Below are 17,007 nucleotides of genomic sequence, written 5' to 3'. Positions count from 1 at the left end.
AGAGCAGGACAACCTGGGTGGAGGACAGACAGAGAAGGACAGCCTGTGTGGAGGAGGACAGACAGAGAAGGGCAGCCTGGGTGGAGGAGGACAGACAGAGAAGGACAGCCTGTGTGGAGGAGGACAGACAGAGAAGGACAGCCTGGGTGGTGGAGGACAGACAGAGCAGGACAACCTGGGTGGAGGACAGACAGAGAAGGACAGCTAGTGTGGAGGAGGACAGACAGAGAAGGACAGCCTGCGTGGAGGAGGACAGACAGAGAAGGACAACCTGGGTGGAGGAGGACAGACAGAGAAGGACAGCCTGTGTGGAGGAGGACAGACAGAGTAGGATAGCCCTGGTGGTGGAGGATAGACAGAGTAGGACAGCCCGGGTGGAGGAGGACAGACAGAGCAGGACAACCTGGGTGGAGGACAGACAGAGAAGGACAGCCTGTGTGGAGGAGGACAGACAGAGAAGGACAGCCTGGGTGGAGGGGGACAGACAGAGAAGGACAGCCTGTGTGGAGGAGGACAGACAGAGAAAGACAGCCTGTGTAGAGGAAGACAGACAGAGATGGACAGCCCGGGTGGAGGAGGACAGACAGAGAAGGACAGCCTGTGTAGAAGAGGACAGACAGAGAAGGACAGCCCGGGTGCAGGAGGACAGACAGAGAAGGTCAGCCTGTGTAGAGGAGGACAGACAGAGAAGGACAGCCCTGGTGGAGGACAGACAGAGAAGGACAGCCTGGGTGGAGGAGGACAGACAGAGAAGGGAAGCCTGAGTGGAGGAGGACAGACAGAGAAGGACAGCCTGTGTGGAGGAGGACAGACAGAGAAGGACAGCCTGTGTGGAGGAGGACAGACAGAGAAAGACAGCCTGTGTGGAGGAGGACAGACAGAGTAGGACAGCCTGTGTAGAGGAGGACAGACAGAGAAGGACAGCCCGGGTGGAGGAGGACAGACAGAGAAGGACAGCCTGTGTAGAAGAGGACAGACAGAGAAGGACAGCCCGGGTGCAGGAGGACAGACAGAGAAGGACAGCCTGTGTAGAGGAGGACAGACAGAGAAGGACAGCCCAGGTGGAGGACAGACAGAGAAGGACAGCCTGGGTGGAGGAGGACAGACAGAGAAGGGAAGCCTGTGTGGAGGAGGACAGACAGAGAAGGACAGCCTGTGTGGAGGAGGACAGACAGAGAAGGACAGCCTGGGTGGTGGAGGACAGACAGAGCAGGACAACCTGGGTGGAGGACAGACAGAGAAGGACAGCCTGTGTGGAGGAGGACAGACAGAGAAGGACAGCATGTGTGGAGGAGGACAGACAGAGAAGGACAGCCTGTGTGGAGGAGGACAGACAGAGAAAGACAGCCTGTGTGGAGGAGGACAGACAGAGTAGGACAGCCTGTGTAGAGGAGGACAGACAGAGAAGGACAGCCCGGGTGGAGGAGGACAGACAGAGAAGGACAGCCTGTGTAGAAGAGGACAGACAGAGAAGGACAGCCCGGGTGCAGGAGGACAGACAGAGAAGGACAGCCTGTGTAGAGGAGGACAGACAGAGAAGGACAGCCCAGGTGGAGGACAGACAGAGAAGGACAGCCTGGGTGGAGGAGGACAGACAGAGAAGGGAAGCCTGGGTGGAGGAGGACAGACAGAGAAGGACAGCCTGTGTGGAGGAGGACAGACAGAGAAGGACAGCCTGGGTGGTGGAGGACAGACAGAGCAGGACAACCTGGGTGGAGGACAGACAGAGAAGCACAGCCTGGGTGGTGGAGGACAGACAGAGCAGGACAACCTGGGTGGAGGACAGACAGAGAAGGACAGCCTGTGTGGAGGAGGACAGACAGAGAAGGACAGCCTGGGTGGAGGGGGACAGACAGTGAAGGACAGCCTGGGTGGAGGAGGACAGACAGAGAAGGACAGCCTGTGTAGAAGAGGACAGAAAGAGAAGGACAGCCCGGGTGCAGGAGGACAGACAGAGAAGGACAGCCTGTGTAGAGGAGGACAGACAGAGAAGGACAGCCCAGGTGGAGGAGGACAGACAGAGAAGGACAGCCCGGGTGGAGGAGGACAGACAGAGAAGGACAGCCCGGGTGGAGGAGGACAGACAGAGAAGGACAGCCTGTGTGGAGGAGGACAGACAGAGAAAGACAGCCTGTGTAGAGGAGGACAGACAGAAAAGGACAGCCCGGGTGGAGGAGGACAGACAGAGAAGGACAGCCTGTGTAGAAGAGGACAGACAGAGAAGGACAGCCCGGGTGCAGGAGGACAGACAGAGAAGGTCAGCCTGTGTAGAGGAGGACAGACAGAGAAGGACAGCCCAGGTGGAGGAGGACAGACAGAGAAGGACAGCCTGGGTGGAGGAGGACAGACAGAGAAGGACAGCCTGGGTGGAGGAGGACAGACAGAGAAGGACAGCCTCTGTGGAGGAGAACAGACATAGGACAGCCCGGGTGGAGGAGGACAGACAGAGTAGGACAACCTGGGAGGAGGACAGACAGAGAAGGACAGCCTGTGTGGAGGAGGACAGACAGAGAAAGACAGCCTGTGTGGAGGAGGACAGACAGAGTAGGACAGCCTGTGTAGAAGAGGACAGACAGAGAAGGACAGCCCGGGTGCAGGAGGACAGACAGAGAAGGACAGCCTGTGTAGAGGAGGACAGACAGAGAAGGACAGCCCAGGTGGAGGAGGACAGACAGAGAAGGACAGCCCGGGTGGAGGAGGACAGACAGAGAAGGACAGCCCGGGTGGAGGAGGACAGACAGAGAAGGACAGCCTGTGTGGAGGAGGACAGACAGAGAAGGACAGCCTGGGTGGTGGAGGACAGACAGAGCAGGACAACCTGGGTGGAGGACAGACAGAGAAGGACAGCCTGTGTGGAGGAGGACAGACAGAGAAGGGCAGCCTGGGTGGAGGAGGACAGACAGAGAAGGACAGCCTGTGTGGAGGAGGACAGACAGAGAAGGACAGCCTGGGTGGTGGAGGACAGACAGAGCAGGACAACCTGGGTGGAGGACAGACAGAGAAGGACAGCCTGTGTGGAGGAGGACAGACAGAGAAGGACAGCCTGCGTGGAGGAGGACAGACAGAGAAGGACAACCTGGGTGGAGGAGGACAGACAGAGAAGGACAGCCTGTGTGGAGGAGGACAGACAGAGTAGGATAGCCCTGGTGGTGGAGGATAGACAGAGTAGGACAGCCCGGGTGGAGGAGGACAGACAGAGCAGGACAACCTGGGTGGAGGACAGACAGAGAAGGACAGCCTGTGTGGAGGAGGACAGACAGAGAAGGACAGCCTTGGTGGAGGGGGACAGACAGAGAAGGACAGCCTGTGTGGAGGAGGACAGACAGAGAAAGACAGCCTGTGTAGAGGAAGACAGACAGAGAAGGACAGCCCGGGTGGAGGAGGACAGACAGAGAAGGACAGCCTGTGTAGAAGAGGACAGACAGAGAAGGACAGCCCGGGTGCAGGAGGACAGACAGAGAAGGTCAGCCTGTGTAGAGGAGGACAGACAGAGAAGGACAGCCCAGGTGGAGGACAGACAGAGAAGGACAGCCTGGGTGGAGGAGGACAGACAGAGAAGGGAAGCCTGGGTGGAGGAGGACAGACAGAGAAGGACAGCCTGTGTGGAGGACAGACAGAGAAGGACAGCCTGTGTGGAGGAGGACAGACAGAGAAGGACAGCCTGTGTGGAGGAGGACAGACAGAGAAAGACAGCCTGTGTGGAGGAGGACAGACAGAGTAGGACAGCCTGTGTAGAGGAGGACAGACAGAGAAGGACAGCCCGGGTGGAGGAGGACAGACAGAGAAGGACAGCCTGTGTAGAAGAGGACAGACAGAGAAGGACAGCCCGGGTGCAGGAGGACAGACAGAGAAGGACAGCCTGTGTAGAGGAGGACAGACAGAGAAGGACAGCCCAGGTGGAGGACAGACAGAGAAGGACAGCCTGGGTGGAGGAGGACAGACAGAGAAGGGAAGCCTGGGTGGAGGAGGACAGACAGAGAAGGACAGCCTGTGTGGAGGAGGACAGACAGAGAAGGACAGCCTGGGTGGTGGAGGACAGACAGAGCAGGACAACCTGGGTGGAGGACAGACAGAGAAGGACAGCCTGTGTGGAGGAGGACAGACAGAGAAGGACAGCCTGTGTGGAGGAGGACAGACAGAGAAGGACAGCCTGTGTGGAGGAGGACAGACAGAGAAAGACAGCCTGTGTGGAGGAGGACAGACAGAGTAGGACAGCCTGTGTAGAGGAGGACAGACAGAGAAGGACAGCCCGGGTGGAGGAGGACAGACAGAGAAGGACAGCCTGTGTAGAAGAGGACAGACAGAGAAGGACAGCCCGGGTGCAGGAGGACAGACAGAGAAGGACAGCCTGTGTAGAGGAGGACAGACAGAGAAGGACAGCCCAGGTGGAGGATAGACAGAGAAGGACAGCCTGGGTGGAGGAGGACAGACAGAGAAGGGAAGCCTGGGTGGAGGAGGACAGACAGAGAAGGACAGCCTGTGTGGAGGAGGACAGACAGAGAAGGACAGCCTGGGTGGTGGAGGACAGACAGAGCAGGACAACCTGGGTGGAGGACAGACAGAGAAGGACAGCCTGGGTGGTGGAAGACAGACAGAGCAGGACAACCTGGGTGGAGGACAGACAGAGAAGGACAGCCTGTGTGGAGGAGGACAGACAGAGAAGGACAGCCTGGGTGGAGGGGGACAGACAGTGAAGGACAGCCTGGGTGGAGGAGGACAGACAGAGAAGGACAGCCTGGGTGGAGGAGGACAGACAGAGAAGGACAGCCTGTGTAGAAGAGGACAGACAGAGAAGGACAGCCCGGGTGCAGGAGGACAGACAGAGAAGGACAGCCTGTGTAGAGGAGGACAGACAGAGAAGGACAGCCCAGGTGGAGGAGGACAGACAGAAAAGGACAGCCCGGGTGGAGGAGGACAGACAGAGAAGGACAGCCCGGGTGGAGGAGGACAGACAGAGAAGGACAGCCTGTGTGGAGGAGGACAGACAGAGAAAGACAGCCTGTGTAGAGGAGGACAGACAGAGAAGGACAGCCCGGGTGGAGGAGGACAGACAGAGAAGGACAGCCTGTGTAGAAGAGGACAGACAGAGAAGGACAGCCCGGGTGCAGGAGGACAGACAGAGAAGGTCAGCCTGTGTAGAGGAGGACAGACAGAGAAGGACAGCCCAGGTGGAGGAGGACAGACAGAGAAGGACAGCCTGGGTGGAGGAGGACAGACAGAGAAGGACAGCCTGGGTGGAGGAGGACAGACAGAGAAGGACAGCCTGTGTAGAAGAGGACAGACAGAGAAGGACAGCCCGGGTGCAGGAGGACAGACAGAGAAGGACAGCCTGTGTAGAGGAGGACAGACAGAGAAGGACAGCCCAGGTGGAGGACAGACAGAGAAGGACAGCCTAGGTGGAGGAGGACAGACAGAGAAGGGAAGCCTGGGTGGAGGAGGACAGACAGAGAAGGACAGCCTGTGTGGAGGAGGACAGACAGAGAAGGACAGCCTGGGTGGTGGAGGACAGACAGAGCAGGACAACCTGGGTGGAGGACAGACAGAGAAGGACAGCCTGTGTGGAGGAGGACAGACAGAGAAGGACAGCCTGTGTGGAGGAGGACAGACAGAGAAGGACAGCCTGGGTGGAGGAGGACAGACAGAGAAAGACAGCCTGTGTGGAGGAGGACAGACAGAGTAGGACAGCCTGTGTAGAGGAGGACAGACAGAGAAGGACAGCCTGGGTGGAGGAGGACAGACAGAGAAGGACAGCCTGTGTGGAGGAGGACAGACAGAGAAGGACAGCCTGGGTGGTGGAGGACAGACAGAGCAGGACAACCTGGGTGGAGGACAGACAGAGAAGGACAGCCTGTGTGGAGGAGGACAGACAGAGAAGGACAGCCTGTGTGGAGGAGGACAGACAGAGAAGGACAGCCTGTGTGGAGGAGGACAGACAGAGAAAGACAGCCTGTGTGGAGGAGGACAGACAGAGTTGGACAGCCTGTGTAGAGGAGGACAGACAGAGAAGGACAGCCCGGGTGGAGGAGGACAGACAGAGAAGGACAGCCTGTGTAGAAGAGGACAGACAGAGAAGGACAGCCCGGGTGCAGGAGGACAGACAGAGAAGGACAGCCTGTGTAGAGGAGGACAGACAGAGAAGGACAGCCCAGGTGGAGGATAGACAGAGAAGGACAGCCTGGGTGGAGGAGGACAGACAGAGAAGGGAAGCCTGGGTGGAGGAGGACAGACAGAGAAGGACAGCCTGTGTGGAGGAGGACAGACAGAGAAGGACAGCCTGGGTGGTGGAGGACAGACAGAGCAGGACAACCTGGGTGGAGGACAGACAGAGAAGGACAGCCTGGGTGGTGGAGGACAGACAGAGCAGGACAACCTGGGTGGAGGACAGACAGAGGACAGCCTGTGTGGAGGAGGACAGACAGAGAAGGACAGCCTGGGTGGAGGGGGACAGACAGTGAAGGACAGCCTGGGTGGAGGAGGACAGACAGAGAAGGACAGCCTGGGTGGAGGAGGACAGACAGAGAAGGACAGCCTGTGTAGAAGAGGACAGACAGAGAAGGACAGCCCGGGTGCAGGAGGACAGACAGAGAAGGACAGCCTGTGTAGAGGAGGACAGACAGAGAAGGACAGCCCAGGTGGAGGAGGACAGACAGAGAAGGACAGCCCGGGTGGAGGAGGACAGACAGAGAAGGACAGCCCGGGTGGAGGAGGACAGACAGAGAAGGACAGCCTGTGTGGAGGAGGACAGACAGAGAAAGACAGCCTGTGTAGAGGAGGACAGACAGAGAAGGACAGCCCGGGTGGAGGAGGACAGACAGAGAAGGACAGCCTGTGTAGAAGAGGACAGACAGAGAAGGACAGCCCGGGTGCAGGAGGACAGACAGAGAAGGTCAGCCTGTGTAGAGGAGGACAGACAGAGAAGGACAGCCCAGGTGGAGGAGGACAGACAGAGAAGGACAGCCTGGGTGGAGGAGGACAGACAGAGAAGGACAGCCTGGGTGGAGGAGGACAGACAGAGAAGGACAGCCTGTGTAGAAGAGGACAGACAGAGAAGGACAGCCCGGGTGCAGGAGGACAGACAGAGAAGGACAGCCTGTGTAGAGGAGGACAGACAGAGAAGGACAGCCCAGGTGGAGGACAGACAGAGAAGGACAGCCTGGGTGGAGGAGGACAGACAGAGAAGGGAAGCCTGGGTGGAGGAGGACAGACAGAGAAGGACAGCCTGTGTGGAGGAGGACAGACAGAGAAGGACAGCCTGGGTGGTGGAGGACAGACAGAGCAGGACAACCTGGGTGGAGGACAGACAGAGAAGGACAGCCTGTGTGGAGGAGGACAGACAGAGAAGGACAGCCTGTGTGGAGGAGGACAGACAGAGAAGGACAGCCTGTGTGGAGGAGGACAGACAGAGAAGGACAGCCTGTGTGGAGGAGGACAGACAGAGAAGGACAGCCCGGGTGCAGGAGGACAGACAGAGAAGGACAGCCTGTGTAGAGGAGGACAGACAGAGAAGGACAGCCCAGGTGGAGGACAGACAGAGAAGGACAGCCTGGGTGGAGGAGGACAGACAGAGAAGGGAAGCCTGGGTGGAGGAGGACAGACAGAGAAGGACAGCCTGTGTGGAGGAGGACAGACAGAGAAGGACAGCCTGGGTGGTGGAGGACAGACAGAGCAGGACAACCTGGTTGGAGGACAGACAGAGAAGGACAGCCTGGGTGGTGGAGGACAGACAGAGCAGGACAACCTGGGTGGAGGACAGACAGAGAAGGACAGCCTGTGTGGAGGAGGCAGACAGAGAAGGACAGCCTGGGTGGAGGAGGACAGACAGAGAAAGACAGCCTGTGTAGAGGAGGACAGACAGAGAAGGACAGCCCGGGTGGAGGAGGACAGACAGAGAAAGACAGCCTGTGTAGAAGAGGACAGACAGAGAAGGACAGCCCGGGTGCAGGAGGACAGACAGAGAAGGTCAGCCTGTGTAGAGGAGGACAGACAGAGAAGGACAGCCCAGGTGGAGGAGGACAGACAGAGAAGGACAGCCTGGGTGGAGGAGGACAGACAGAGAAGGACAGCCTGGGTGGAGGAGGACAGACAGAGAAGGACAGCCTCTGTGGAGGAGGACAGACATAGGACAGCCCGGGTGGAGGAGGACAGACAGAGTAGGACAACCTGGGAGGAGGACAGACAGAGAAGGACAGCCTGTGTGGAGGAGGACAGACAGAGAAAGACAGCCTGTGTGGAGGAGGACAGACAGAGTAGGACAGCCTGTGTAGAAGAGGACAGACAGAGAAGGACAGCCCGGGTGCAGGAGGACAGACAGAGAAGGACAGCCTGTGTAGAGGAGGACAGACAGAGAAGGACAGCCCAGGTGGAGGAGGACAGACAGAGAAGGACAGCCCGGGTGGAGGAGGACCGACAGAGAAGGACAGCCCGGGTGGAGGAGGACAGACAGAGAAGGACAGCCTGTGTGGAGGAGGACAGACAGAGAAGGACAGCCTGGGTGGTGGAGGACAGACAGAGCAGGACAACCTGGGTGGAGGACAGACAGAGAAGGACAGCCTGTGTGGAGGAGGACAGACAGAGAAGGGCAGCCTGGGTGGAGGAGGACAGACAGAGAAGGACAGCCTGTGTGGAGGAGGACAGACAGAGAAGGACAGCCTGGGTGGTGGAGGACAGACAGAGCAGGACAACCTGGGTGGAGGACAGACAGAGAAGGACAGCCTGTGTGGAGGAGGACAGACAGAGAAGGACAGCCTGCGTGTAGGAGGACAGACAGAGAAGGACAACCTGGGTGGAGGAGGACAGACAGAGAAGGACAGCCTGTGTGGAGGAGGACAGACAGAGTAGGATAGCCCTGGTGGTGGAGGATAGACAGAGTAGGACAGCCCGGGTGGAGGAGGACAGACAGAGCAGGACAACCTGGGTGGAGGACAGACAGAGAAGGACAGCCTGTGTGGAGGAGGACAGACAGAGAAGGACAGCCTGGGTGGAGGGGGACAGACAGAGAAGGACAGCCTGTGTGGAGGAGGACAGACAGAGAAAGACAGCCTGTGTAGAGGAAGACAGACAGAGAAGGACAGCCCGGGTGGAGGAGGACAGACAGAGAAGGACAGCCTGTGTAGAAGAGGACAGACAGAGAAGGACAGCCCGGGTGCAGGAGGACAGACAGAGAAGGTCAGCCTGTGTAGAGGAGGACAGACAGAGAAGGACAGCCCAGGTGGAGGACAGACAGAGAAGGACAGCCTGGGTGGAGGAGGACAGACAGAGAAGGGAAGCCTGGGTGGAGGAGGACAGACAGAGAAGGACAGCCTGTGTGGAGGACAGACAGAGAAGGACAGCCTGTGTGGAGGAGGACAGACAGAGAAGGACAGCCTGTGTGGAGGAGGACAGACAGAGAAAGACAGCCTGTGTGGAGGAGGACAGACAGAGTAGGACAGCCTGTGTAGAGGAGGACAGACAGAGAAGGACAGCCCGGGTGGAGGAGGACAGACAGAGAAGGACAGCCTGTGTAGAAGAGGACAGACAGAGAAGGACAGCCCGGGTGCAGGAGGACAGACAGAGAAGGACAGCCTGTGTAGAGGAGGACAGACAGAGAAGGACAGCCCAGGTGGAGGACAGACAGAGAAGGACAGCCTGGGTGGAGGAGGATAGACAGAGAAGGGAAGCCTGGGTGGAGGAGGACAGACAGAGAAGGACAGCCTGTGTGGAGGAGGACAGACAGAGAAGGACAGCCTGGGTGGTGGAGGACAGACAGAGCAGGACAACCTGGGTGGAGGACAGACAGAGAAGGACAGCCTGTGTGGAGGAGGACAGACAGAGAAGGACAGCCTGTGTGGAGGAGGACAGACAGAGAAGGACAGCCTGTGTGGAGGAGGACAGACAGAGAAAGACAGCCTGTGTGGAGGAGGACAGACAGAGTAGGACAGCCTGTGTAGAGGAGGACAGACAGAGAAGGACAGCCCGGGTGGAGGAGGACAGACAGAGAAGGACAGCCTGTGTAGAAGAGGACAGACAGAGAAGGACAGCCCGGGTGCAGGAGGACAGACAGAGAAGGACAGCCTGTGTAGAGGAGGACAGACAGAGAAGGACAGCCCAGGTGGAGGACAGACAGAGAAGGACAGCCTGGGTGGAGGAGGACAGACAGAGAAGGGAAGCCTGGGTGGAGGAGGACAGACAGAGAAGGACAGCCTGTGTGGAGGAGGACAGACAGAGAAGGACAGCCTGGGTGGTGAAGGACAGACAGAGCAGGACAACCTGGGTGGAGGACAGACAGAGAAGGACAGCCTGGGTGGTGGAGGACAGACAGAGCAGGACAACCTGGGTGGAGGACAGACAGAGAAGGACAGCCTGTGTGGAGGAGGACAGACAGAGAAGGACAGCCTGGGTGGAGGGGGACAGACAGTGAAGGACAGCCTGGGTGGAGGAGGACAGACAGAGAAGGACAGCCTGGGTGGAGGAGGACAGACAGAGAAGGACAGCCTGTTTAGAAGAGGACAGACAGAGAAGGACAGCCCGGGTGCAGGAGGACAGACAGAGAAGGACAGCCTGTGTAGAGGAGGACAGACAGAGAAGGACAGCCCAGGTGGAGGAGGACAGACAGAGAAGGACAGCCCGGGTGGAGGAGGACAGAGAAGGACAGCCCGGGTGGAGGAGGACAGACAGAGAAGGACAGCCTGTGTGGAGGAGGACAGACAGAGAAAGACAGCCTGTGTAGAGGAGGACAGACAGAGAAGGACAGCCCGGGTGGAGGAGGACAGACAGAGAAGGACAGCCTGTGTAGAAGAGGACAGACAGAGAAGGACAGCCCGGGTGCAGGAGGACAGACAGAGAAGGTCAGCCTGTGTAGAGGAGGACAGACAGAGAAGGACAGCCCAGGTGGAGGAGGACAGACAGAGAAGGACAGCCTGGGTGGAGGAGGACAGACAGAGAAGGACAGCCTGGGTGGAGGAGGACAGACAGAGAAGGACAGCCTCTGTGGAGGAGGACAGACATAGGACAGCCCGGGTGGAGGAGGACAGACAGAGTAGGACAACCTGGGAGGAGGACAGACAGAGAAGGACAGCCTGTGTGGAGGAGGACAGACAGAGAAAGACAGCCTGTGTGGAGGAGGACAGACAGAGTAGGACAGCCTGTGTAGAGGAGGACAGACAGAGAAGGACAGCCCGGGTGGAGGAGGACAGACAGAGAAGGACAGCCTGTGTAGAAGAGGACAGACAGAGAAGGACAGCCCAGGTGCAGGAGGACAGACAGAGAAGGACAGCCTGTGTAGAGGAGGACAGACAGAGAAGGACAGCCCAGGTGGAGGAGGACAGACAGAGAAGGACAGCCCGGGTGGAGGAGGACAGACAGAGAAGGACAGCCCGGGTGGAGGAGGACAGACAGAGAAGGACAGCCTGTGTGGAGGAGGACAGACAGAGAAGGACAGCCTGGGTGGTGGAGGACAGACAGAGCAGGACAACCTGGGTGGAGGACAGACAGAGAAGGACAGCCTGTGTGGAGGAGGACAGACAGAGAAGGACAGCCTGGGTGGAGGGGGACAGACAGAGAAGGACAGCCTGTGTGGAGGAGGACAGACAGAGAAGGACAGCCTGGGTGGAGGAGGACAGACAGAGTAGGACAGCCTGGGTGGTGGAGGACAGACAGAGCTGGACAACCTGGGTGGTGGAGGACAGACAGAGAAGGACAGCCTGTGTGGAGGAGGACAGACCGAGAAGGACAGCCTGCGTGGAGGAGGACAGACAGAGAAGGACAACCTGGGTGGAGGAGGACAGACAGAGAAGGGAAGCCTGGGTGGAGGAGGACAGACAGAGAAGGACAGCCTGTGTGGAGGAGGACAGACAGAGAAGGACAGCCTGGGTGGTGGAGGACAGACAGAGCAGGACAACCTGGGTGGAGGACAGACAGAGAAGGACAGCCTGTGTGGAGGAGGACAGACAGAGAAGGACAGCCTGGGTGGAGGAGGACAGACAGAGTAGGACAGCCTGGGTGGTGGAGGACAGACAGAGTAAGACAGCCTGGGTGGAGGAGGACAGACAGAGTAGGACAGCCTGGGTGGAAGAGAGCAGATAGAGTAGTACAATTTGGATGGAGGAGGACAGACAGAGTAGGACAATCTGGGTGGAGGAATACAGACAGAATAGAAAGCCTGGATGGATTAGAACAGACCAAGTAAGTCAATCTGGGTGGAGGACGGCCGAGTGGGACATTGACAACATTAGTGCAAACAAATGCTGTGACCAGCCGGAATTACCTGTGAATGCCTCTGGGTCAATATCAACCCATTCCATAGGTCCACCACTATCTGCGTAGGCCAGCTGCAGGTCAATCTCTTTCGCATTGTATGTTTGAGATCTGCAGGGAGAGAGAGACTCCTTAGATTTGCAGAAGACAGTCTGGGCCGGATGGGAGGAGATAAAAACGTTATACAGTAGTATAAATGCTGCAATATAACAATCCATTTTGTAAAGGTAAGGCTGTTACTGTGACCATGAACTATTCATAGGTTATTCCCTTATGGACCCCTTGGAGGCATATTACCATAATGCAATGTGGATCTTTGCATAATATTTCACAATCCTTCAATCCGTTCAGCACCCAAACTTTTTAATATGTCCGTGTGATTGAAGCAGCAATGCCACATAGGTTTTTATTCTATAAATAGCAAGGGAAGTACCTTTTGAGCATGCATGGGAAGTTATTTTTTCTATGCTGTCCTCCTAATAATCATTATCTCCTTTTCATGATCTCTCTGGTGGGAAAACAAGTATGGCTGCCAGTCATACATACAGACTCTCAGCATGTCATGTTTCGGCAGAGGTGGGAGAAGGAGGGTGTAACTGAGCTCAGAAAGGATACTCCAAAACTTCTCTGCTTTTTACTTGATGTGACATTTGACTGTGGTTGCCATGGTACTCACATGACACTAATATTTTGTCAGTATATTGTAGTTGCTATATATTATTGAAAATACTGTTTATAGAATGTATTGATTTCTGAGGCAGTCTGCCTAGAGCATAGTTGTTGAGACCAGAAATCACATGGAAATTTGCCACAGTTAGATAAGAGGATGGTGCTACCTTGACCACTACATTAATTTGTTTGGTGTGTGAGGTAAAGATAAAAGGGAAACTGTCCCAATGATAACTTATGCAAATATTAGGGAATAACAGAACACTGTTTATTGTGTTTTAATCACAATTTTAGGAAATGCTTGGCTTCCTGTGGCTAGAACCACTCCCTGATGTGAAACATTATTGTGTAATAACCACTGTGATGAAAGGTAACTTGTTTGCAAGAGGGAGGTCTGCACCAATATCCGGCCAGAGACAAAATAGCTGAGCGTTTAGTCCAGTCAAGTCTATTCCTGATTGGTTGGCTCGGTGCACTCTACTCCGTCTCTCAGATTGGCCAGCCTCCTGTCAGTAGGGTACGGCCAATTAGTCAATTTGCAGATAAACTGTCTCCTGTCATAGAGTCAGCTGTTATATTTTACTGCAGCTCGCTATTACCACACCCATTCTCAGTGCGCAGGTATCCTACTCCTTTTTTCTCAAAATTGCAGATGAAGTACATCCAATTGGTAAAATTACAAAAAAAAAGCTAACAGTAAGGTACATCCAATTGGTAAAATTACAAAAAAAAGCTAACAGTAAGGTACACCCAATTGGTAAAATGACAAAAAACCTAACAGTAGGGTACGCCCAATTGGTAAAATTACAGAAAAGCTGACAGTAAGGTACACCCAATTGGTAAAATTACAGATAAGCTAATAATAAGGTACGCCCAATTGGTAAAATGGCAGATAAGCTGATCTAAAGGATGGTGGCAGAGTAATGCCGTCTGGGCACAGGGGGAAACACAGTTTAAAAAAAAAAAAAAAAAGATCATACAGTAATTAAAAATAGTGATGATGTCCTCAAGAGCGTACATCATTACAGCAGGTGGTGGGGACCCGCGAAGAAAATGCCTTCTGTCTGGCCATGTCTAAGTAGGCTGCCTCTCAAGGGGGCCTGCTATGCTACATTGTACACAACTCTACTGCTGTATACTACTAGGACGTGCATACTGTATACTATTGGTGCGTGTATACTATATAATACTGGTGCGCGAATACTGTATTTACTACTGGTGCGTGCATATTGTATACTACTGGTGTGTGCATAGTACATACTGTATACTACTGGTGTGTGCATGCTATATACTACTGGTGTGTGCATACTGTATACTACTGGTGTGTGCATACTGTATACTACTGGTGGGTGCATACTGTATACTACTGGTGCGTACATACTGTATATACTACTGGTGCGTGCATACTGTATATACTACTGGTGGGTGCATACTGTATATACTACTGGTGTGTGCATACTGTATACTACTGGTGGGTGCATAGTACATACTGTATACTACTGGTGTGTGCATACTGTATACTACTGGTGCATGCATACTGTATATACTACTGGTGGGTGCATACTGTATATACTACTGGTGGGTGCATACTGTATATACTACTGGTGTGTGCATACTGTATACTACTGGTGTGTGCATACTGTATAATACTGGTGTGTGCATACTGTATACTACTGGTGCATGCATACTGTATACTACTGGTGTGTGCATACTGTATAATACTGGTGTGTGCATACTGTATACTACTGGTGCATGCATACTGTATACTACTGGTGTGTGCATACTGTATACTACTGGTGGGTGCATAGTACATACTGTATACTACTGGTGTGTGCATACTGTATACTACTGGTGCGTGCATACTGTATACTACTGGTGCATGCATACTGAATACTACTGGTGTGTGCATACTGTATACTACTGGTGGGTGCATAGTACATGCTGTATACTACTGGTGGGTGCATACTGAATACTACTGGTGGGTGCATACTGAATACTACTGGTGCGTGCATACTGTATATACTACTGGTGGGTGCATACTGTATATACTACTGGTGGGTGCATACTGTTTATACTACTGGTGGGTGCATACTGTATATACTACTGGTGCGTGCATACTGTATACTACTGGTGCGTACATACTGTATAGTACTGGTGCGTGCATGCTGTATACTACTGGTGTGTGCATACTGTATACTACTGGTGTGTGCATACTGTATAATACTGGTGTGTGCATACTATATACTACTGGTGTGTGCATACTGTATACTACTGGTGTGTGCATACTGTATACTACTGGTGGGTGCATAGTACATACTGTATACTACTGGTGTGTGTATACTGTATACTACTGGTGCGTGCATACTGTATACTACTGGTGCGTGCATACTGTATACTACTGGTGCGTGCATGCTGTATATACTACTGGTGCGTGCATGCTGTATATACTACTGGTGCGTGCATGCTGTATACTACTGGTGCGTGCATACTGTATACTACTGGTGCGTGCATGCTGTATACTACTGGTGCGTGCATACTGTATACTACTGGTGGGTGCATACTGTATACTACTAGTGTGTGCATGCTGTATACTACTGGTGCGTGCATGCTGTATATACTACTGGTGCGTGCATACTGTATACTACTGGTGCGTGCATACTGTATACTACTGGTGGGTGCATACTGTATACTACTAGTGTGTGCATGCTGTATACTACTGGTGCGTGCATACTGTATACTACTGGTGCATACTGTATACTACTGGTGCGTGCATTCCCTGACCTGTCTCTCCGGGCTCATGGGGCCACACAAGTGCAAGTTTTGGCCTTGGAGACACTTGTACAGTAGAACTTCTAGCGTTCTAGGTCTGGATTTGGAAGGTTTATTTGCTCCTCACCTGAACACCAGAGAGCAGTTCTGCCAGTCAAAAGGGAAGTAAGTGACCTCAACGCTGCAGGTACTCCGGAAGATAGCTGGCGGGAGCCAGTACATGTACCCAGTGCTGTACACAAGGACATTGGCGTAATACGCCACATCAAACTGTCCGTCAATGCTGAAAAAGATATAAATATACACAATATATATATATATAAAGCCGGTTACTTACAGGGCAAATGAGCATCACTACAGACAGAGGCGCACGCTATTTGCGTGCGCTCGCTCTGAATCAGGGCGTTTTATTTTTCTTTAGTTTCGGCCTCCAGGCCGCTCGAATAGTTGTGGGTGACCACACACAGCTTTTGCGAGCGGCCTGGCAATGGTCGCGATTATCAGGACCATCGGGCTTGCGAGGAGACCCTGCGGGATGGTCTCAGTACTTGCAAGCCCGAGTGGACTTCCTGCTCTAATAGAGTAGGAAGACCACTACTGACATCTCTCGTGATGTCAGTAGTTCTGCCCACAAATGGCAGGCGTTCCTAAGGGAATGCCTGCGTTTGTGCAGCCACCCCCCCTTCCCGTCTACAAACCGGGGCGAGCTGTCAATCAACATCGACAGCCGCCCCGTCTTGTAGTGAGCCCCGGTGCGACGGAGCTGCCGACGCTCGCTGGGGCTTGCGCTTGCGAACGCTGGGGCTCGCGCTTGCGTACGCTGGAGGTGGCGCATGCGCAGGGACCAAACATCGACCCGCTTGCGAGCGCTATGCGCTCTCGAGCGGGTCTGAATCAGGCCCAGAGTCTTCAGTGCACTTATAGCCACAGATATTTTGGGTTAGTGATAGTGAATATAATAGGAATAGTGAAGATAATATTAATGTGTGTATAGTTAGGCTACATGTGTCATTGGTAAAGGTGCAATTAGTGTAATGTCAGGGCCGGTGCACCATTAGGCAATGGCCACTGGAGGGCGCCGCTGAGACCACAGAAAAAAAATGAATGTCATAATTCATGGCTGAGTGGAATATAATGAATTGGCGGCAGGGTTATGAGGTACATTATGATTTTGGAGCTCTGCTGTGTGTAATATTCTATATAGTATATTATGAGTTTGGGACACTGCTATGTGGCATGTTATATAACTGGGGAGGCTGATGCGTGGCTTATTATGAATTGGAGGGAGCGGGGCGGATGGTGAAATGTTGCCTAGGGCGCCCGCAAACATTGCACCTG

General features: G+C 54.4%; 1 protein-coding gene across 3 annotated transcripts in view; it reads right to left on the bottom strand.

The window, feature by feature from the left end:
- The window catches only part of CHRNE (cholinergic receptor nicotinic epsilon subunit), a 74,910-nt gene that overhangs the window by 34,021 nt on the left and 23,882 nt on the right, over positions 1-17,007 (bottom strand). For all 3 annotated transcript variants that reach the window (XM_088464639.1, XM_088464638.1, XM_088464641.1), the window contains exons 5-6: positions 15,797-15,952; positions 12,242-12,342 (exon numbers count right to left, since the gene is read on the bottom strand). In XM_088464639.1, coding sequence (XP_088320765.1) covers positions 12,242-12,342; positions 15,797-15,952 — 257 coding nt within the window. The remainder of the gene's footprint in view (positions 1-12,241; positions 12,343-15,796; positions 15,953-17,007) is intronic.

Source organism: Taudactylus pleione, unplaced genomic scaffold (assembly GCF_031769625.1).
Source record: "Taudactylus pleione unplaced genomic scaffold, aTauple2 ptg001724l, whole genome shotgun sequence".
Taxonomy (NCBI): Eukaryota; Metazoa; Chordata; class Amphibia; order Anura; family Myobatrachidae; genus Taudactylus; species Taudactylus pleione.
The sequence above is the reverse complement of the archived record's forward strand: the minus strand, read 5'-3'. Positions and strand labels throughout refer to the sequence as shown.